A 22531-nucleotide genomic window follows, 5' to 3' on the forward strand; every position below is an offset into this window, starting at 1 on the left:
ACTCCTTCACTCAGTCTCTCTCCCGAAAGTGACGTCCACCACTGGACACATTTGCTGCCTGCGAGGTGAGGGAACTTTCACCATCATTCTCCTTTTACCTCCTTTTTGCCTGGTAAATAATATTATTTTATCTTCACTTGATTTATTAGTTATTTTTATTTATTGTTAAACACATGTAATACATGTGCATCTGTCGTGTATCAGGTGTGACACAGCTAAAGTCTTCTTTACTTTAGCTGGATTCATTTTTTAAAAATCAGCTCGCTATAGTACTGCCAAATTCAAACATTTAGAGGAACTATTTGTTGTTTAGAATTGTGTTGTTACATTGAATGAAGCCGTGAGACATAGCATTCAAAGCTGCTTTAAAAAACTTGATTTACTGAGGCCAGTCTGCAAAGTCTGTTTGTTTATTCGTTGTTTTGTTCCTCTTATAATTTCATCCTCACAGTAAACAAACATGTTGTGCTCCGTGTTGTTGTGTGGCGTGCAGTGATTTAGTGTTTCAGCCTGTCTCCACCACTGCATTTTCGTTTGGCTGTGACACTTGTTAACCTCCAGTTAAAACCTGCCTCGGTTTCTGTCTGGTTAGTAACTCTCGGGGATGTTTATTCCGGTGTATTGCAATACAAAAGTGCGTTGGTGTGTCTGTAATTATATATGTTTGACATGAGAGAAGAGTAAGCCTTTTAATGTTATGCGTTTTGGACCGTGCTTCACTTATAGTGAGTTAAATCTAATGTGGGACTACAAAACAACTCAAGTTTCATCTTTGACTGTGAAAAGATAAGCTGGCTGTATTCTGCCATGGAATACTTTACCTGAACAGTTTTGTCCAGAGGATGTCACCATTAGTCCGTTTAAAACCAGCCATGGCAAGATCCCTTCAGGCTGTTTAACCGTAAGGGAAATACTCTTTATGCTCGGTAGTTTAAGTTTATATATATATATATATATATATATATATATATATATGTATATGTGGTGATAGATTTTTCTTATTTCACAGAAAATTAACATTTAAATTTAAACTGACGGCTTAATTGAAAAGCAAGTTAAATGACTCCAGTCTAATTAAATAGAAAATATACCCAAACTGAATCATGCAGTGTTTCCATTCTTACCTGCAGACCCCCTTCTTTCCCTCCTCTCAGTCACGATGACCAGCACCCTTTGCTTGAGCGTCCTCCTCCTGCTGCTGGCCCTCTCCCGTCCCGCTGGTGCTGAACCTCGGCGTTCCTCTCAGAGCAGGACGGCTCGTGCACCAGCCGCCAAGGTGCGTTTGGCGGGCAACTCTGCGCGAGAACTGTACGAAGGGCGCGTGGAAGTGCTGCACAACAACACCTGGGGGACCGTCTGCGACGATGAAGTGGACATCAAGATGGCCAACGTGGTGTGCCGAGAGCTGGGTTTCCAGAGTAGTGTAACGTGGGCACACAGCGCCAAGTATGGAGAAGGAGCAGGTGAGAGCTCTTCCTATAGGAAATGACAATTAAGCCACTAGGGAGACATTTAACTGAAGAAAGGTCAGATGTCACCATTTTCCAGTTGGCCAGAGCCAAAACGATCTTGTGAGCGTAAAACAAGCTATGACAGATCTTTGACATGGGAAACCACACGTGTAAATAAAGATGATAGTAAGAGCTCTGCACTGCATGCTGGATCGGGGACAATGATGATCACTTTACAGAGGCAGCAATAATGGTATGAATTACACCTGTGCTCAGCTGTCACTTCAAGTCAACATGTCTGCTCTGAAGAAGGCCTGCTCTATTATCATTGACATTTATTAGACTTAAGATGCTTAGACTCTCACGGGATGTCATATTATATACCAGTTTATCGCAATCTGCCTCCTGCGAAACTTCAATGCACCAGTGTGTTTCCCACACAACGCACTAAATGTAAGGCTTCATGAAAAGTCCACCAATTAAGACATCCAAAATAACTAACATCATAAAGTGACAAAGATAACTTGTTGTGGGATTGGAGTCTACATCTCGTTAAGGTCGCCTGGCGGGCTGGCAGAGCAAATATACGGGCCAAAGGGGGCATTTGCTTTAGAATAATGACAGCATTCGCTTGCCAGAGTTGTGCAACACTTGCTGTGGTTTATGGACATTCTTTACTGCTGCTTTTAAATCCAAATTAAAGAGAAGGTTGAATGCATTCAAGCAGCAGGATCGACAGCACCCTGCCTTGTAAAATACTGTGTATCTACCGCTAAACACACCGCTAAGGTGCAACCTTAAATCAGCGTTCCAGTAAAAGTCAAGTGTAAGGTGTTTAGGAACTGAGCAGCCCTTGTGTAGATGCAATGCTCCGTATGTCTATTGAACAATCAATGAAAGTCACACTGAATAAAGTAATGATTTTTTATCCTCTCCCAAGGCCCAATATGGATGGATAATGTACGCTGTGACGGCTCAGAGAAGTCCTTGAAGGACTGCAAACACAACGGTTGGGGGGTGAATGACTGTAAACACTCCGAGGACTTGGGGGTGGTGTGCACCCCCGAGCGACGGCTGAACCAAACAGCCGGTAGAGGCCACAGGCCCCATGGCAGCCCTGCTCCTCAGTGGCAGGGAGCTGTGGCTACCCGCATGCATCCAGGATATGGTTATCATGGAAATGGACATCAATCTGAGATCCCCAGGTTCCAGAGACACCACCAGGTACAGCAGTTTAATCCTAATTAATCTCTATGTTATTCTCAGAAAGACATGTAACAATAGTTGTCATGCGCATCTTCCCAAAGGGTCACAGTAAGGTGCAAATCGAGGAGGTCCGTCTTCGTCCCATCCTCATGGCTACCAAGAGGAAGAGCCTAATCACAGAGGGTGTGGTGGAAGTGAAGCATGCTGGGAGATGGAGGCAGGTTTGCGACCTGGGTTGGAGTCTCAACAGCAGCCGAGTTATGTGTGGGATGCTTGGATTTCCAGAGGCTACTCAGCACAATTTCAAAACATACAAGTAAGTATGATTATTTTACTCACAGCTGAGAGCGACACATGTCATCTCTATGAACTCAGGTTTTTGGATTACACGATTGATTGTCGTTCAGAGGGGCAACATGCTTGCCATTTATCCCGTTGTTGGGAGAACAAAAACCCATCCTGAAGAAGAAAAGAACAATGTGCTATTTCATTTAGAGCCACTTTGATGAAAAGCCTTTTGTTGGGTTTATCCCCTCTTCCAGCCACCTCTGCCCCGTATCCCCCTTCACACACCTGCCGGCCTCAGCCTCAGGATGATGATAAAGGAATCCCTGTCTCTCTTTCGTTCTCTATCTCTCTCTCTCGTTCTTTCTTTCTCTCTCTCTCTGATGCTATCTCTCAGACAAACAGCCCCACTTTAACTTTTAGATTCCCACGCTGAGGTGTAACAGCTGATTGTGCTTTAAGTGTCCCATCGATACCAGTGTGGGACAGCGGTGGCTATTGGAAAGTGGGATGAGGGTCTTTGTGAAGCGCAGTGCAGCCTCTGCAGGATTGAGTCAGCCACACATCTCATCACTTTTACATCCCTCTGTGACAGGCTTCTAATGTGTGTTTTTAACATAGCAATGTGTTCATTGTGTATTTAACAACACAAGATGAACTGCTCAGTTTCTCAATTCATCAGTGTTTACGTTAGCCTTAAAATAAAGAAACCAAAGGACAAAATAAAGCACACTCTTGAATTAGGAAAAGTATATTCAAAACCAAGAAATAACGTATCAAAGGATATTTAAACAACATTAAAGGATAATTAAACAACAATGGCCAAGTATTGAAACAGAAGATTTGGCACTTTTGGCACATTTCAATTCTCAATGCTCAACAGACACGTTGGTCGCCACTTTAATGAATAGTTTGAAAAACACACTCATTTACTTGTCAATAGTTAAATGAGAAGTAAAATGATTAGTCTGTAAAAAAAAAGAAGCAACATTTTACAGAGGGTTTGGGTGTCAGATGTTTTCCATGTCTATGTGAAGCGAAGCTAATCTCCTGCTGGCTCCAGCTACGTATTTGACTGAAAGATGTGAGAGTGCTATCAATCTTCTCTAACTCTTCACAATATATTTCCCCAAAATGTCAAACCATCCCTTCTTTCAAGTGTTGTGGTTGAATTACCCAGCCCCAGCATGGATATGTGTCCTCTCCAATGGAAACACTCCTCCAATGAGACATGCACTTAAATACACAGCATTTAGGTGTCTCCGACTATATTTCCTCTCTTCTTGCTAAAAAAACCCACTGACTGAAGGTTCCGCTCTTCTACCACAGGAGGACCAAAACATTAGCAGATAATTACTCCATTGCTATTTTAAGAATGAATTGTGTCTGACCATTCGCTCTCCTCAGTGGAAGGGAGACCCAGTTGGATCTGGTCCCTGGAGCGCTGCCAGCGAGGTGATTCATAGTGAAACTATTCCTTCCCTCTCATGGCCGGGTTATTCTGACTCAACTCTAGGTGCTAGATTCCTCTTTAGACTGAAAAGCTGTAGCCGTTGAGGGGGTAACAAAGTGGTTTTATAGGCATTTCTAACGTTTTACTGACTTTACAAACATCCCCATTGTAATCACTGAAAGGACTTCTGCTTTGCCTTTGAATTAAACCATCTACCCTCAACTTATTATGTTGTTATTGTGAACCCAGTGACGCAATAACTGGACTATATTGTTGGAGGAGGGCATCATCAGGAATCTTCCGTAATAAAAGATCCTCGGTATGAGCTGCGGTGAAACAACCTGGCCTGACTCCGTACAGGATCATTTATTTGAGCATAGCTTTCCCGCATTGCGGGTGTGATGCTTTTTATGCCTTTCTTCGATTTTCTATCGCAGCACAGATTCACCACTTAATGCCAAAAATGGGAGTTGAGAATTACAAGTAATAGTTGAGTGAGGAATTAGATGAGTGTATTTGTATGGATGTCACATATAAGATTTGGCGGTTCACCAAGAAGAGAGATATGACAGAGGAGGGCAGGGCTGCTGTAGCTTGAAGGACTTGGCCTGAAGCCTGCGGGGAATCTGCTCAGTGTTGTTTTTAAAATCTCCTCCTTAAGGTCAAGGAAAAGCAACTTAAACAATAGCACTCCTTGGGCTCTTTTAGTCTCTAACCGAAGCCACAAGAAAGTGCTTATCCAACATATCTGCTTCTAAATGTTCAATGAAAAGTTTGGATGGGCGTATGCCATTATGAGAATTCTTTCATTGTGTGTGTGTGTGCGTGAGAATTATAAGGCTTTGGCTTGGAAGCGGATGTGACTTGATACATCTTGGCATGCCTGTCCTGGGTATGACCTGGTGTTAAGCTGTAGCTGGTTGGAACCACGATGATGTGCCTGTTTCCGAATCAACCGGTTTTCTATCCCCACCGTTGCACACTCGTTGTCCCTCAATACGTGTTTTTGTCTTCCAACTAGATGACACACACCTCAACATCTTAGCTGCCAGTGAACAATTATTTTAGGGATAACTTAAATTATCTTACTGTATTTGTTTTTCAGAATGAAACCGTATCTTTGTTATTTCATCGGGATGTTTCTCACAACCAGAAGAATAGTTGAAATCCAGGTGAAGCTGTTTTAGCCTTTAGTTAAGGGGTAATTGCAAGGATTGCCCTCTGACTGAAATTGCCACTGCAATTATAATGACTGTACAAAATGTGAGCAGGGTTAAAAAGAAACGATTGGTAGTGAGACAATATGATGTTCAGTTTTCATGTAACATCGTCCACGCCAGAAAAGCTGAGACATGTATTGCATGGTTTGACCACATTTAGCCAGGGCCACTCCCCTCCCCCCTACTCCAAGTCTCAAAGTCCATTCTTAGAAATCACGGGGCATGCCATGCCTCTCGCCTCCCCGTGTCTCTTGGATGAGACTCTGAAGATGCTGTAATTACAGGTTGGTCAGGACCAGGCTCTCATGGGTTTCTGCTGAGAGTGAAAAAAATACACCCACAATTATAGCTGTGTGTTTGTGTGTGTGGGTGTGTGTGTGTGTGTGTGGGTGTGAGTAAGACACAGTTGACGAGGAGGAGAGTACCAAGAGAGAGAAGAGATGGAGAGAAAGCACAGGAGCAGCAGTGAGACGAGCCAGATTTTCGCTTGCTCGTGTGAAATATGTCCAATTACAGCTGCAGTTTGCAGCGCAGCCCACTGAGTCAGCAGCTGTCTGTCTTCTTCTGTCCCCGTAGTGATTTGGGGACTTAACCGGCATTTTATTTTTAATTATGTTTCAGCTGAAATGTTCTTCAGGGTATAATTTTCAGACTTTTGAGGGACATTTTGGAGTGACCGGGTCTGGCTTTCCTGTCTGATGTTTGTGTGATCTACCTCAATGACCTTCTCTCTAATTTATGTCACCATCTTTTAATTTCTGATTGCAGGCCGGTGGCTATTTTTGTGATCTGGAACTGACTCAAAACTGGCTTTCAAAACTGAGTTGAAGCATATGTAGTTCTCAGCTCACTCTGGTCTGCATAGCAACTATTTGAGATGTGAGAGCCAATCCAATATACTTCAAGTCAGCAGAATTAATATTCTGACATATTTCTTATTGGCAACAGTGTTCTCTGTCCAAGAAAAATATGTAGCCTATAATCTTGACCCTTTTTTAAAAATAGCGTTTGGTCCACTGTAAAAATAACGTCTTGTTGTGTACTGCAAAACATTTGTTTTTCAGATACAAAAGTAGTTTTTAGTTTATGCCAATTTTCTTAGCTATAAATTAGCAGGAACATCAAACTAAACTTAAGTACTATTATGTGATATAATGTCCCCAGGCACATAAAAGTGTATGTGTTTTCTGATGCATGTAGATACCATTATAGTTACCCTGAATAAAAACAAAAAGGGTTCATGGTTTTCATGCCAACACTATTATTTAAATTTGATTTGCACCCTGTTTTATATATTATTCATTTTTAGCACAGATTTTGATGCATTTTTTTAATACAAATATAGATTTTGGCAGATTTGATCTTTTACAATGAAACCAGAAGATCTAGAAATACAGCCAGTGAACGGTGTGAGGGTGATGCAACCCACACAGCGTAGTCATGCGTGTCTTTTAACAGGCGGGTGGGACTCCCTGTCATTAGCTTCTGTTCTCTTGGCTCCACAACACGGTTTGCATTCCTGAACAAGGCTGATGAATGCTATGGAGGAGGAACACAAACTAATACAGAGGTCACTGCGTCAGCATGTCGAGAAGCAGTGATCATACTACCTGCTACAGTTACATGTGTTTGTATAGAATTAGTTCCTAACTAAATAATAACTTATTTTATTACATGCAGGTGACATTTAAACAGAGTTGTATCTCCCTTAAATGAAGTTCAACATTAACAAACAGTGCTTCCGTCAAATAAAAGACCTGGAAGCTGAAGATATCATTTACAGCTTGTAGTCCTATTGGTCTCTGAAAAGGGAAAACAGTTAGCTGATTGGTCTGTGGTGAGGTCACTAACAAGTTACAGACATGTTGCCTCCTGGGAAACTGTGTGTGTGCATGCTCCGCCTGGTCTATCGCTGATGGCATGTTACCGCAGAGCCACATGATAGACACATTAAAGATATGATTAAGTGTAATTCAAGACAGTCAGAATAAGTGTGACATTTTATACGTGTCAGCAGGTCTTGTGACCCCACATACTTAGAGCCCTGCATGTGATTTAAAATAAGGGGATTTTATTTACAACTTAACCATGCTCAGAGCCGCATTTGTACCCCAGATGGGCCTGAAAACGACCTGAAAACCTTTTGAAAGGTGTTGTTCCAAAATAGCATAGTTTGCGAAATATCTCTATTTGCTAAGCAATTGCTGACATGAACGTACACACATTTATATTTATTAAAGTATTTTTCCTGACCAAATGTTCATATTTTGATCGACAGCATCAGGAAAAAGGTTCTGTGATTTTGGAAAGTGTTCAGTCAGCAGTCTCTGACTTCACACAACCATCTCCATAACATCATGTGAAAGACATTGCTGCTCTTGATTCTAACATCCTTTCTTTGTTTTTAAATTATTATTTTTAGAAAATCTCATATTTCTCTATCTGTGATTTCATTCACATATTCTTAAATATGGCTGTTTCCTTAAAGGGGAATACCACTAAAATCAGCATGGGAGTATTTGTAATTACTTTTTTAAAATTTTACTTACCACAAAAAATGAAAACCATTGAAGCCTCCCCCACCTGTGATGCCATGCTGATATACAGCTCTACAGAGATGGAAACGATGTGCTCGCTTCGCTGCACAAGCTATTCTAATGGAACTCCTCCTCACCGGCTCATTTTAATGAGCGCCCGTTGTACGTCTTTGGAGCCCAGTAAATATTATAGGCTAGATATTCTGCACAATGGTTGGACAATATGGCGGCTAACAAAAAGAAGTGGTAGTCGGCTGAGAATTTCTTTGGTCGAAGTCAGCCCTAAATGTTAGTCTCTAAAGTACCTAATACGTGATGAACTTACATTTTAAAATCATTTCTGTATCTCTGATGCTGATAATGGCCCCTTTAACCCTTGTGTTGCCTTAGGGTCATTTTGACCCGAATCAATATTACACCCTCCCCTCGCCTTAGGATTAATTTGACCCCATTCAATGTTTAATGTCGGTGTTCTTTCGGTAGTCAACAAACAAACATAAAGTGCCTCACACTTAAACTTGGAAAACAATATTAATTCTAATAATTTTCTGGAGGTTTTAATTGCTGGCGTCAAATTGAACCCAAAGGGTAAAATATGTTAGTAAATATAAAGGTAACAGGAGGGTGAAACATTGAATCGGGTCAAAATGACCCAAAGGCGGGGGGAGGGTGTAATATTGATTCGGGTCAAAATGACCCTAAGGCAACACAAGGGTTAAAACATCAGTCGGCCGTGCTCTGTGTTTCCTGTGTGGTGTTTTGAATGTCTGTGATGGTGTCTGCCTTTTAGTGGTTTGAGGATGAACGGGCACGATCTGTGTGGCACGTCTGCTCTGCGTGTCTGCCAAGAGAACAGAAGGCTTTTCTCTCCACCGCTCTGCCAAGTCAGCCAGCGCACTTACTGCATAAATCTTTACTTGGTTCTGGCATTTTCTCGGACGTGCAACATGCTGCCAGAGTTTTTGTTTGTATATCATGCTCGGTCAAACCCTGTTTGTTTTACCAGAAATGTTGCGCCTTTGGAGGTTAGCGAAATAAATAAATGTTAATCCTTTTTTAGTTCTTACATCCTGTCGTTGGTAGAACACTCTGTAATGTTGCAACATGAAATGCTGTAGCTATGTATTCAAAGGGTAAATGCGAGTTTAAAAAGGCAAGTTCCTTTTATTTTGTGTAATTCTGGGTAATTTAGATCAAACCAGCAGCACATTCCCGTTGAGCATTTAGGAGTTGGTGACAGGAAGTACTGTTGACTTCGGAAAACACACGATACACCGGCCACGTACTCTCAACATAAATACAGTAGATAGCAAGCAGCCCACAGTCTATGCTACTGAACCTACAAAGCAACAAAGGGAGAAGGGAAGTAAAGTTGCTGAAACAGAACAAGAACAAAGCATTCTTCCTTGAACTATCATTCATCTGCATCAATATATCTAACTTTACACTTACCACGAAGCTGCACTCATAGCTCATCCTGGTTCTTTATACACCCGATATATATATGGAGCTGTATGATTCATCCATTTGATAAGGCCTTTGTCTGAGCTGCAACTATTTTAAGTCATCAGCAAGTGCCCCACTAAGAAGGCTCTCCTAGTAATAGGCAAGTTGGTGTGTATGTGTTGTGCCGCTCCTCGTTGTGGCATCACTCCCTCCTGTGTGGCCAGGTTACATATAAAACAAACAGCAGATGCTAGTACATCCCACAGTCACTACCACTTTGCATGAGAAACCAGTGACCCAGCTCACCTCACAGGGTGAGATGTGTGTGTGTGTGTGTGTGTGTGTGTGTGTGTGTGTGTGTTTGTAACCGTAGCAAATATACAGAACTAACATCTGTTCTTTGGTTCCTTTACAGGAAAATATGGGATACCAAGGTTGCAGATCCTTCAACAAGGTAATAAAAAGACAACCATTCCTCGTGTTTCTGAGCTATATTTGACATCACTCATTTTATAACTCTGTGAGATACTGCCCGACCACCCGAGTTGAACTTCATTTAAAGCCCCCGAAAAACCTTGATTGCTGACAATATATGATGAAGTCCTGCATGAACACAACATTGTGTGTATTAATCAGAGTTGAATTAAAATGTGATTAAAACATTGATGGTTGTTATGTTGCCAGTGTGGTCAAACTAGTCTGATCAAACCAAACCCACACAGTTGTGATTAAACAGATTCAGCTTTATATCTTAATTAAACTTTAACTTTGATTGTTGCTAATTAATGAATATTAAATGTTATTAAGAATTACAAAAGTTGTCAGAAGCTTTAAGAATATATGACCACGAACTTTCTCTTCATTCTAGATTGAGCATCATGTCAAAGAAGAAGGGATTCTGGTTAGAAAAGGTTCACTGTCTAGGGACTGAGGACAGCCTGACGGAGTGCCTTGCTCAGCTGTCCATCCCCCGTAGTCCCAGTCCTTGTAAGAACGGGAGACATGCAGTGGTGAAATGTGTGCCAGGACCCCAGTTTGCTCGCATCTCCTCAGGAAGACCCCAGGCCCCCTATCCATCTGTGGTAGGATGAATACGGTCACGCCTCCACTGGCACATTCATACAGAGTCTTCATGAACTTCGCCTCAGGATGAGACGAGTTATATTCATTCCCTTTGCTGCCCTGTACAGCCCGTGCGTCTGAAGGCTGGCCCCAGGCTGGGCGAGGGTCGCGTGGAGGTTCTCCGAGACGGGAAGTGGGGGACCATCGTGGACCACATGTGGGAAAGACCTGCAGCCAGTGTGGTGTGCAGAGAACTGGGCTTTGGTAGTGCAAAGGATGCCCTACATGGAGCCTTTATGGGTCAAGGTGAGAGAGAACCGCTGTTGCTCAGAGCAAAGGCTTTCACATTAAACAGACTGGAAATTCTGGAAAATTCCACATGTAATCTCGGTGTTTTGAGTCTGCAATTTAGACGTTTGAATGTGTTTATCGTGCGTCATGGCATTCCAGAGAAGAGAGAGAGATGTTTTCAGTCTTTCGCTTATCTGAGACGCCGCACCCGTCTGCCCTCACTGATCAGATAATGCATGGGCATCTGTGTTTGTGTGCATGTGTGTGTGTTTGTGTATATATATATATATATATATATATATGTTACCTTGTGAAGCTGCAAATGTGTTAACTTCAGTATCTCCAGCTGTGATTAAATGAGTCCTGTGCCAGGGCTACCAGCTGCCCAAACACCATGTACACACACACATACACACACACACACACACACACACACACGCACCCTCTCCCCCCTCCCCCCACACACAATGTAACACTAGAAGCTATGGTGGTTTATGTTGGCATTTGGTTTCTAAAACCACAGATATAATCTTGCTAGCTTCAAGCAAGCTTTTTATTCACTCATGGAGTTCTGTGGTCTATTCCCTTCGATTTAAATGTTTCGTCTTTGGTGATGGACGGACTGAAGTCACTATCCAGCTGTGCCAGTGGTGTCCCCACCCTTATGAGATGTGAGAACAGCTTCCCCATGCCCGAGGCTTGGGTGTAGTCTCTAATCATGCAGATTGAGATGTGGGGTGACAGTCTGCTGGTTTAGCTGTTCAGTTGATCAAAGGGTTCTGGGTGTGTTGGATTAGTCCCTTTTCCCTTTCGACCTCTTAAATTTAGATTTCTGTTGATGATGTTAGTCATGCTACCTTTCTTTTTGATGAGTCTAACAAGACTAACATCTGGTTTAGGTGGCTCCTTTTAGGATACTGGTATTGCATCAGACCTGACACCTCTTGCCGTCTGGTTTCAATCACCACTGTTAGTCGGTGGGCCAGACTTCAGCTTCCTCATGTTTCCAGCAGTCTGAGGCAGAGAGGTGTTTAATTGTCAGGAGGGGCCAAAAAGCTTAATTTTAGATCTAAAAAAGGTTTCCCTGATCTAATCACAAAGCTACACTTAAGTATGCACGACACCTGGCATTTATATATTGCATGGTTGTGTGTTTGTAATACAATTATTCTCAGAACTCTAACAAGACGTGGTTTGACAAACGACAGGTTTACTCTCTACTTTGACCTCATATTCTTCCCGTCTTGCTCCTGGAAATGCATGTTTCCTATACCATGTTTCCTGAGTTGGTGTTTCACTGACTCACACCCTATTTTAGCCTGCCAACAACTGATCATGGTATTTTTATGATCTTGAAATTGTCAATGCCCTTCTGTGTGGTGTGTACAGCCCACGGTGCACAGGCGGTATAGGAAAGGCACTTAGAGGTGGGCAAAACAAGTTGCTGTTTGTTTGGTGGAAAATTACTTTAACTAAGAGATGTATTTAAATCTGCATGAGATAAAATTATGTTTAATATGGATGAATCCGGAACATCAACACACCATTAAAAGAGCATTCAATATTAATTTGTACTGTATGAAAAGCTGCTCTTTCAGTTAATTAAATCCCTGCAGACATCTGAAGGCATCAAGACCGAGTCATAAATGTTCATAAATCTTCCAGTTTGAGAAGTGCTGTGACAGAGGGCCGTGCCAACGACACCCACTGTGTTCACCTCGATAAGATTACATGCAAACAACGACAGAATAAACACACACACACACACACACACACACCTCTAGACACATCAGACTGGTCGGCTATAGCATAGTATAATTACTGGGGTTCATTAATCCTGCACGTTACAACCTCCTCTCCGAAATGTTAAAATGTGAATACAGTGGAATCGCGACTGAAATAGCATCAGACTGCTTTTAAACCGCTTCATCAAACATTGTTGTATTATTTGCTTCTATCATTAATACACTAATTAAGTATTTGGCTGCACAGCTGTTTCCCAGTGATATAACTGGCTGAGATTGTATTTAAGAATCACCACACTCTCTGATCTATATTCACCCTCACCCAGCCCACCGAAATAGCCGGTGAGCTTGGAGACGGCCACACAGTCTCTGCGCCCACGACCAACCGCTTTGCATTTCTCGTTGTTCTTGCGCAATAAAAGGGCCCATCAACAACTTTACATACATGCTCTCGTTTATCTCACACACAAAGTGTGCGTACACACACACGCACACACACACGCAGCGATCTCCCTTTTCAGCCGTCTCTGTCTCACACTTACATATACACTGCTATTGCAGGATGATTGGACTTCAAAGTCCTCTCAGCTTACTCTCTATAACATGCAGAGATTTTACTGACATATAATTTTCCATGTGCTCGAAGGCCACATAAACACAGGGCCATATGTCGTTGGAATAGGTCTAAAATAGCCTCTTTGACAGAACACACCCTCATTGAGAAAGACTTCCCGAAAAAAGGAATTGTTTAAAATGTAGTTTTGTGTAATGTTTAATCTAAAACAGAATAGATTTGAATGCATTCTTCGCATCACACTGAATAACCCTCAAATACAACTGCTTTATGTCAGCAAGACAACGAGACCCCACAGAGGCTCGTTGGGTTATCTATGATGACCAAATGTGATCGAAGTCCTGTCCGACTGGCTGTGCGGCTGAAGATGAAGGTTAACTGTCTCTTGTCTCGAATGTGGTCTCACTTATCAGATTTTCTGAAACACTTGCAGATATGCGACAGGTGGTATGCATGCAGCCGCACACGGGCACAGAGTATTCCCGCTCTGGGGTAAGGGAAGTTGTCATGTTGTTATGCCACTCCTGTTAACAGAGGAAAAGGAAACATTATGTTGATGTTGGTTGGCTTCTGCCCTCTAAAAGCCCACAGGCAGGCGGATCTATTTACAAACTTACATGACTTTAGCTCTCGGCTAAGACATACAGTAGATCTAACTGATGACAGAGAGTTTTTGTTAGAGGCCTAGAAAGAGACGTTCCATGGAAAGAACAACTTCACACACAACATTAATGTGTCTAAAACGGATGATAATTTCAGAGGGGAAAAGAACAAGGTTTCCCTTGTAACCACCAACCAACTATTTATACTATTCTCAACAAGAATGTGACCTATGTTGCCCGGTTTCCATCCCTGTAAATCAACTTTCTAATCTGTCCAAAATATTTGTGGCATCTGCCAATTTAAATTATAAGGTAATTAAATTCAATCTGTTTCTTGTAAATACTAAATTTAAGCTACCACATTTATTTTAGCTCTGAAAGTTGCTCACATCACTGTATCTGTCTGTCAATCTTTTACATTTTATGATGAAGTTCATTATTTGATCATTTGGGAAATTGATGTCAGGGAGAATTAAAATAAAGAAAATATTGACAACTCCCATCTCCCATCATCATTAATTGCACCCTCACCAGTGAGTTACATCACAGGGACTCCAACATTGTTATTTTACTGTGTAATGTTGCCTATGTATACTATAGATACATGAGGAGGGAGTAACACAACCTGGCTGCCTCTCTGTGTGTGTGGGTATATATATACATATATATATATATATATATATATATATATATATAAATATATATATATATATAAAGAGTGTGTGACCAGGTTCTTGGAATTTAGTTCTATTTTTTCATGGATTTCCCAAACCTAACTGCTCACTGCTCATGTTGAGGATCCTCCACTGGGCCCTGTGTTTGTCTTGATGCGTTAAACGGTGGGAGTTTGGATCTAGATTGTAGCTTTCACGATGCAGATCGAGGCGGAAGTGGTTTAGCTGCGTCTGCTTCATACGTATGAACCCAGCCATGGTGACCAGTGTGGAAGCAGGCCTACAATCTACCAAAACCAACACAGACCGATTGGGTTAGGCTGCAATCTGGCCGCGAGCATTTCTGTCATCTTCCCTTCTTCTCTTGCCTTTCTTTCTTGGTTTCTCTCTCCCCCTGGTTTGTGTGGTTTTGGTTGTTTATTTCAATGCTCCAAATTTTCAGTTTGTGACTTTTGTTTTAAGAAAACAATAAAGCCACAGTTAGTTATGTGTTTGAATTTACAGCAGTTGTTAAGGCAGAAGCTGTTTGCTTTTTGTTTCTATCTTCTCTGGAATTTGGAGATTATCTGGTTTTAAATGGCAAGCGACTACTCGTGAAAGTCTTTTATTTTGTTGCCACAGATTTCACCTTTTTTTGCTCACCCAGGCTGGACTACCCACCATGTTGTTGTTGTTGTTGTGCCTGAAGCAACAGAATGGTGGTAATGAGGTGTGACAGATCCCTAAAGTAGATGGTGGTGGTGTTGCTGCTCGGCTTGCAGGAGCATTGTGTCAAGACAGATAGGATCTTTTCATTGTTGGTATGACGCTAAAATAGAGAAAGCACATTCATATGAAAGAAATACAAAGCCTTGCATGTGTGTGCTTCTCTGCGTGATAAAGTCTGCTCATGTCATTGTGTCTACGTTGGGTGACCTCAAACTACCTTCAGTTATGACCATGCTCCTCTGGTTTCTGTAGTTCCCTGCTTTACCATTGTCAGTATGGTCTTTAAAACTACATCTTTTCCTCCTCCGTCTTCAGGTACAGGACCTATCCATATGAACAGTGTCCAGTGCATGGGGTCAGAGCGCTCCATCCTAGACTGCTATTTCCAGGAAGTCCAACCGTGGACATTCAAACACAGCCAGGACGCGTCAGTGCGCTGTAATATTCCTAAAACCGGAATGGAGAACACGGTATGAAAGCTGCTAATAATATCACAAAACCTACACTCATCAACTTTCCCAGATAAAGCATCACCCATTTAATCCTTAATGGATTTCCAGGTGCGACTTGTTGGCGGTAGAGTCCCATCAGAAGGCCATGTGGAGGTGTTGATGGAGGTTGGGGGTCGTAAGCGCTGGGGCTCCGTCTGCAGTGAGAACTGGGGCATCAACGAGGCCATGGTGTTATGCAGACAGCTCGGCCTGGGCTTTGCTGCCAGTGCTCATCAGGTAACAACCTCCTTGACCAACACCAAATTCGTTACTGACAAGGTGGCAGCAAGCATGCCCTTTTGATCTCTGACTGCATTGCCACTCCTTAATCCAGCTCATTTTGAATAACTTTGATTAAAGTCTGAACATCAGTATTTCAATGGATGGGCATATTGTTCTGAATCAACAAACAATGTAAAACTCCCATTTCTAAACTAATTACAGTAAAAATGTCGGACGAGAGTCTTCTGAGGTATCATTCCTCCAAATTGTGTCAAAATCCCATCATCAGTGTGGTATTGATGAAACACACAGATGAACACTTGGAGGCCAATCCATAGTCCCAGCCCCTGTATTCACTGTGGTGGACAATGAGCTATGACACGGCTCGTTGATATAAAACCTGACAAGCTGTCTACGTCCCACGCCCTTCCTCTGACAGGAGACCTGGTACTGGCCCGGTGACCCAGATGCAGCTGAATTGATTCTGAGTGGGACTCACTGTGTGGGCACAGAGCTTTCTATTCAACAGTGTCGACGCAATAACCACGTTCATTGTCCTCGAGGAGGTGGAACTAAAGCCGCCGGGGTCAGCTGTTCAGACAGTAAGTCGAGCCGTCTTCCTGAAGCTCCACGCATTCTCCCCAGGTTCCATATCTAGTTGAGTCCTAACGTAACCACTCGCATCTGATCTGCTTCAGCGGCACCTGACCTCGTTCTGGATGCCCAGCTGGTCCAGGAGACGGCCTACCTGGAGGACCGACCCCTCCACCTGCTGAGCTGTGCCAATGAGGAGAACTGTCTGTCCTCGTCTGCTGCCAGGATGAACTGGCCCTATGGCCACCGACGCCTGCTGCGCTTCTCCTCCCGCATTATGAACTTGGGTCGTTCCGATTTCAGACCAAAATCGACAAGAGAGACCTGGACATGGCACCAGTGTCACAGGTAGAGCATCCCACAGGAGTTCAGGGGTATTACAGTGCTTAGTATGTTGAAATGGAAATAACTGTTTTAGTACTTAGTATAAATGGGATGTTCTGGTTGCCTTCGTGGTAAAACGTGTTTTTTTGTGAATACTGGTTTTCGAGTCCTGGATAGCTGTGTAGTCACAGGTGAGCTTTGTTTTTCTGAGGCTGTCAAAAATAGAGTGACAAACACCTGCTCCTTGTCCAAAATTGCCTTTAGGGGCATTAATGACATGAGTAATTTGAGTTATATTTAATTCAATTGCATTACATTGCTGCCAGGAAAGAACACAACCTGAGGTGTGATCTCTGTGCCAGTGCACACATGGTAAGACGAGGGGCTGCAGGTAGTGTGCAACATTCAGAACACAAGAGCCCTCAGCTGCATTTCGTCTGTTAGTTGTAAAAAGACAACATTTTGTCCTTAGATATGCTCTTAGTGCACTTTGAGGCCTGTCGTCATCAGAGAAGAAGGAGCCATTTGAAGCCCACAGTATTGGCTGTGTGACATTATGGGTGGCCTGAGACCGTGTTGTCATCCCTCCAGATTCTTTAGCCGCCCTGCAGCGTATGTCTGTGGAAATGACTGCTGAACCAATCCTGTCAGCACAGGTCTGTGTAATACAAAGGACAGGCTCGCCAATGCACAATCAGGTCCATGTCAGTTTGTTACAACAACACATCAGAGCTATAGGTGTGTGTTTCAAAGCCCTCTATTCACTCCGAGTGAATAAACAGCTCAACGAAGCTGGGGCTAAAACAAGCTTCTGTGAGAGGTTTTTACGGTGACACCCACGCTCATGTTCAAGCAGTGAGGTCACTAGGATACGAGTCATAGGGAGCCAGTGTTCAGTTAGCGTAAATGCACACATTCATAGACGTGCACACACACACACACACACTCTCTCTCACTTGGACTTTCCCTTCTGTCATCCCAGGCACTACCACAGCATCGAGGTGTTCACACATTACGACCTGCTGACTCTGAATGGAACGAGGGTTGCAGAGGGACACAAGGCCAGTTTCTGTCTCGAGGACACGTATTGCCCTGACGGTAATATTCACCACTATTCAAGAGTCCCAGTGAAATACTCTCCCATTAGTGACAGGAAATTAATATCAATATTTCAGCTCGTGGTAGTTAGATTTGTATTTTGTGGTTAATGTTTTATATCACTGCTGTTGTTGTTTGTTCACTCTCCATTTACTTGTTATATCACGGATGAAATAGCACATTTGAAGAAACAGAGTTCATATGTAGTCTGATGCAATTCAGAAAGCTAAAGGCTCTTAGAAATAACAGGGAGTGCTGGGCATTAAATGAGCTTTGATGTTGTGATTGATAATGCTATTGGTTTGTGTGTGTGTATTAGGACTCCAGAAGCGGTTCTCCTGCTATAATATGGGTGATCAGGGTATCTCTGTGGGATGCTGGGATACGTATCGCCACGATATTGACTGTCAGTGGGTCGACGTAACGGATGTACGGCCAGGAGACTACATCTTCCAGGTGACAAGTCATTTTATATTTCTCTCCTCTCCCTTTTTCCAGTTTGGGTACATTTCACGATATATATATATTTTTTCATGTCACGTAAATCAAGCACCATTAACATTGTGTTTAAATTAATAGTTTTGACATTTTGTGAAACATGCTCATTTATTTATCTTGCAAAGAGTCAGGTGAGAAATTATATGCCACCCTCATGTCTGTACAGTAAATATGAAACTACACTTCCAAGGAGTGTCGGTGCAGTGAGGAGTCAGCATGGTGTTCTGTCTTTTCATTTGGAGTTTCCACTGGTTACTTTATAGGGATGATAAGACTCTAACTGCACCAAGCCAAGAAGTACTCCAACACATAATCCCTCGTTAAACTATGGCTGGAAGTCTTTAACCTCATGTTTTCAAAGCAAACAAGATATTTTATGCTGATTCGTGACTTTAAGAGGTGCTTGTTGGTTGATTACAGAGCCAGGCTTGCTATTTTCTCCCGTTTCCAGTCTAGTGCTCAGCTAAACTAACTGTCTGCTGTCTATATCTTCATATTTAGCATACAGGTATGAGAAAGGTATCAATCTTCTCCTCTAACTTTCAATAAATCAAATACACAATTGATATATGTCATATTTACAAAGATTCTTCAATTATTCCTTAAAACTTGGGTTGATCATCAAGTTAAAAGACATTTGTTGTTGAAATTATCATGACACCTGACAGCAATCAAGTTATACGAATAAAAAAACTCTGGTACTTGTTGCAAGACTGTGATCCCGTCCAATCACTATATTTGCGATGAAAGCTTACCAGCGCGACCTCCATTATCACAGTCACCACCTCAACCATGTCTCTGTCTGTCATTACTTTGACCCAAGTCAGTCAGTCAAGTCATTGCGGCTGCTAAACTAAAACACATCAAGGACTCCATCTCCCATTAGCATCCATTTCCAGTCCTGATCCCACCATGTGCAGTTCTCAGATCGCATGCTGCCAATTACCTCCCAGCTGTGGCAGATTGGTTACAGTGTAACTGGCTTTCTGATAATTACTGCTGTCACCCTGTTAGTCTGAGAGGTCACTCTCACTCTTTGTAATTACACTTCTCACTCTATTGAAGATGGAGTTATTTAATTTACTCGTAACAGACAGGAAACGCATACAGAGGCATACACGTATGTGCTGACTAGCTGTATTTTAAGCTTGTTGAGCGGGGTGTAATTATAAAGTCGTACATTGCTCCAGCACAATGTTGAGGCAGAGGAAAGAAGGAATGAATGAAAGAGACCACAATGGGAGAACACAATTGGAAGAACTCCGGAAGGTGAAAAGGTCAGGGTCATTTTAGGTGAAACAACTAAATTAACTGAGAAGAAAAAGAGTAAAGAAAATACAAAAAAAGCCAAGCAGAGAGTTAGCTATTCAACAAGGCTGCAACATTGGAAAAATACAAACATCTTTTCGCATAAGCTTTCCTCACTACTGGGTTCTTTCATTTATCTCTCTAAGTGCCGAAGATGCCTGACTTATCTGATCCTGAGCTTCACAGAAGGATTCAGCAGACCTACCCTTGAACCACCCACTGCTAATGAAACACACCAATTACCCAAATTAACTATTGCCTCCCTTTAGTCAAAGTCCCCCCTTCCATTAGCAACGGCTAATTTGCCACCAAGGAATTCCTCCTGCCCTGTTTTTTATTTTTATTGCCACTTTCTCACTGAGCGACACATTGTACCACTGAAGCGGTCCTCTTCTAGACTTCAACACTGTAATTTAACGTGAAAAATTAAGAGACAGCTTTTGTGCATTCACTCAGTTTTTCTTTTAGTGTTCTGCCTTTTTTGGTGTAGTTTGCCTTCATTCTCCCTGTAGCTGTTTGTAACATGTACTTACAGTGGGTGCAGCAGTTTACAGAGCAGCTATTAGATTAAATGGCTCCTCAGTATTATCACCAGACCGCATTAACAGAATGGTTGTATCAGCAGTTATGGAGCTGCTCTGCAAATGACAGGCTATTAGTATGGTGTATTGCTCACACTATATCAGACATACAGACATGCTTATGCATAACTGCGCTATTGCAACATACTTCAATTTCAGTCCAAATGAGTCCTTATTATTGCATACCTGCTGTGAGGAGCAACCACATTCCATGACTTCAACTGTAAAGTTTCATAACCTCTGATGCATCCAGTTATCGTGTTTTGTGTGTGCAGAAATGTCTTTGTTACATGTTTTCATACAAGTTATAGAGTATTTTATGATGGGCTTTCCTTAAAGATCTTCGAGTATGTTCCGTGCTTTGCGTGGTAAAAAAGCAAGTGTTTTACCGCTACTTGTGATTCAGTCCATATGCTTTGCTGCAGGCTACCGGGTGACCATCAGTCAGAGTATTTATCCTTTCAAATAGAAATACTGTACGGAAAAGTCATCCAGCTTTTAATAGATGAGAAAGGGATTGACTATAAAAACAATACGAGCCACGAGTTGTTTAATAAGAGGCCTTCAATTTTACGTCCAACTGCTCTTTATTTTAAATGGCTTTCTCGTGTGCAGTGTGGAGACTTAGTCCTTTTTGGACCACATGCCTGCTGGGGGTACAGTAATAAATGAAAGTGAGGACAACGAAGCGATACATTGTCCCTTTTTCTTATTGATGTTTGTTTGATTTAAGTATGCAGCTGCAATTCACAAGGTTAGAATCATGGTGACATTGAATCGTTGGCATCCTGTCGTCTTGCAGGTGGAAGTCAACCCCTCGATGGACATGGCGGAGTCTGACTTTATGAACAATGTCATGAGATGTCGATGCAAATACGATGGCCACAGAGCTTACATGTATGGATGTCATGCAGGTGAGGACAGAAAAGCCTTTTCCTCTTCCTCACTTCATCTGAACTTTCCCCCTCCTCCATGACTGACTGGTATGTTCTTTCCCTCATAATAGGTGATGCATACAGTGCAGAGATTGAGGACCTGTTTGAGCACCAGAGGCAAATCACCAACAACAACGTTGTGTAGAACCCCCCCGGGGCCCCGTGCCATTCAATGGGGCCCAGAGACGAAACAGGGTAGGCTGAGGGCGATGGCCCCAGGCCCTTGGGGGCATAAGACCCTCAACATACCAACAACATACAACATGGCGCCGGATCATCTCCTCGGCAGATGTGGATACAGTATTCATAAGCGCATCATATCACAGCAGCGACCATTGTAGAGACTCCATTGACAACAAGATGGGAACGGTTGCCAGATGGCTCAACTGGTTTTTTACTCTGGTTAAGCAAGAAGATTTTGGATATTGATTTATACTATACAGATGTTTGTGAATGTGGACGACTAACTTAAGTTAGTTATTCAAAACGTTTACGCATGAATGACCTTAATGTCGTTATAACTAATCAAAGACAACAGGGAAGACGGTGCTGTTGGAAAATATCATTCCCAATCTAGAAGATAAGAAAATCAGAAATTTTCTAAAAGAAAATTATAATTTTGTGAGTTTGTGGAATTCAGTTGCAAAAGGCTGATTTAATGCACATTAACGCAAAAGTATAATAATTTTATAATTTGATCTGTTGGCATTAATTTAACCAAATTTTTGAATTTTGTAACTGTTTAGCTTTTACATTACTTCAATATTGTTGCTCTTTAACAACAGTGTATGTTGTTATATTAACCTCACTACATTTCAGGTGAACAGTGTTGTACAATGCATTGAGGTAGTTTTCTTTCCCAGTTAATTAGGTATTTTATTATTGCTTTGCTTTTAACAAAACCATTGTTTTATGAACATGTAGTAATGCTACACTGTTTTGCTTGGCATGTAGATTAGAACAGATCAAATTATTGTTTTGTACAGAGCACTTTATCTTTTAAACATCAGTATTCTAGTATTACTATTAGTATATATATATACAGTCCTGTATGTATATATATATATATATATATATATATAAAAAAGATTTATAACAGCTGAGTGTTTGTCAAGGCTCAGGAAACCTTTGCAGGTGTCAAGTTAATTAGACAATTCAAAGGCTTGCAATATTTCAGTTGATTTGTAATGAACCAGAATGCATGACATTTTTTTTTTTTTTAATTG

The 22531-nt window shown here is 41.9% G+C and overlaps 1 protein-coding gene across 1 annotated transcript; it reads left to right on the top strand.

Moving 5' to 3' along the window:
- The first annotated feature begins 1159 nt into the window (after positions 1 to 1159).
- Positions 1160 to 22250, top strand: loxl4 (lysyl oxidase-like 4). The gene is made up of 14 exons (XM_056435644.1): positions 1160 to 1463; positions 2392 to 2675; positions 2759 to 2973; positions 10014 to 10052; positions 10467 to 10680; positions 10789 to 10966; positions 15570 to 15724; positions 15815 to 15982; positions 16407 to 16569; positions 16666 to 16909; positions 17868 to 17983; positions 18303 to 18439; positions 21173 to 21284; positions 21377 to 22250. The coding sequence occupies exons 1-14, from the start codon at positions 1160 to 1162 to the stop codon at positions 21448 to 21450; spliced, it is 2403 nt and encodes an 800-aa protein (XP_056291619.1). The 3' UTR covers positions 21451 to 22250.
- Positions 22251 to 22531: the final 281 nt, after the last annotated feature.

The sequence above is a fragment of the Pseudoliparis swirei genome, chromosome 17 (assembly GCF_029220125.1).
Source record: "Pseudoliparis swirei isolate HS2019 ecotype Mariana Trench chromosome 17, NWPU_hadal_v1, whole genome shotgun sequence".
Lineage (NCBI taxonomy): Eukaryota > Metazoa > Chordata > Actinopteri > Perciformes > Liparidae > Pseudoliparis > Pseudoliparis swirei.

What these genes read in the sequence shown, in the direction of transcription:
- loxl4 (XM_056435644.1), top strand. Translation starts at nt 1,160, where the DNA reads ATGACCAGCACCCTTTGCTTGAGCGTCCTCCTCCTGCTGCTGGCCCTC. An exon ending in CACAATTTCAAAACATACAA is followed by an intron (nt 2,974 to 10,013) that starts GTAAGTATGATT and finishes GTTCCTTTACAG; the next exon opens with GAAAATATGGGATACCAAGG. An exon ending in CGGGGTCAGCTGTTCAGACA is followed by an intron (nt 16,570 to 16,665) that starts GTAAGTCGAGCC and finishes GATCTGCTTCAG; the next exon opens with CGGCACCTGACCTCGTTCTG.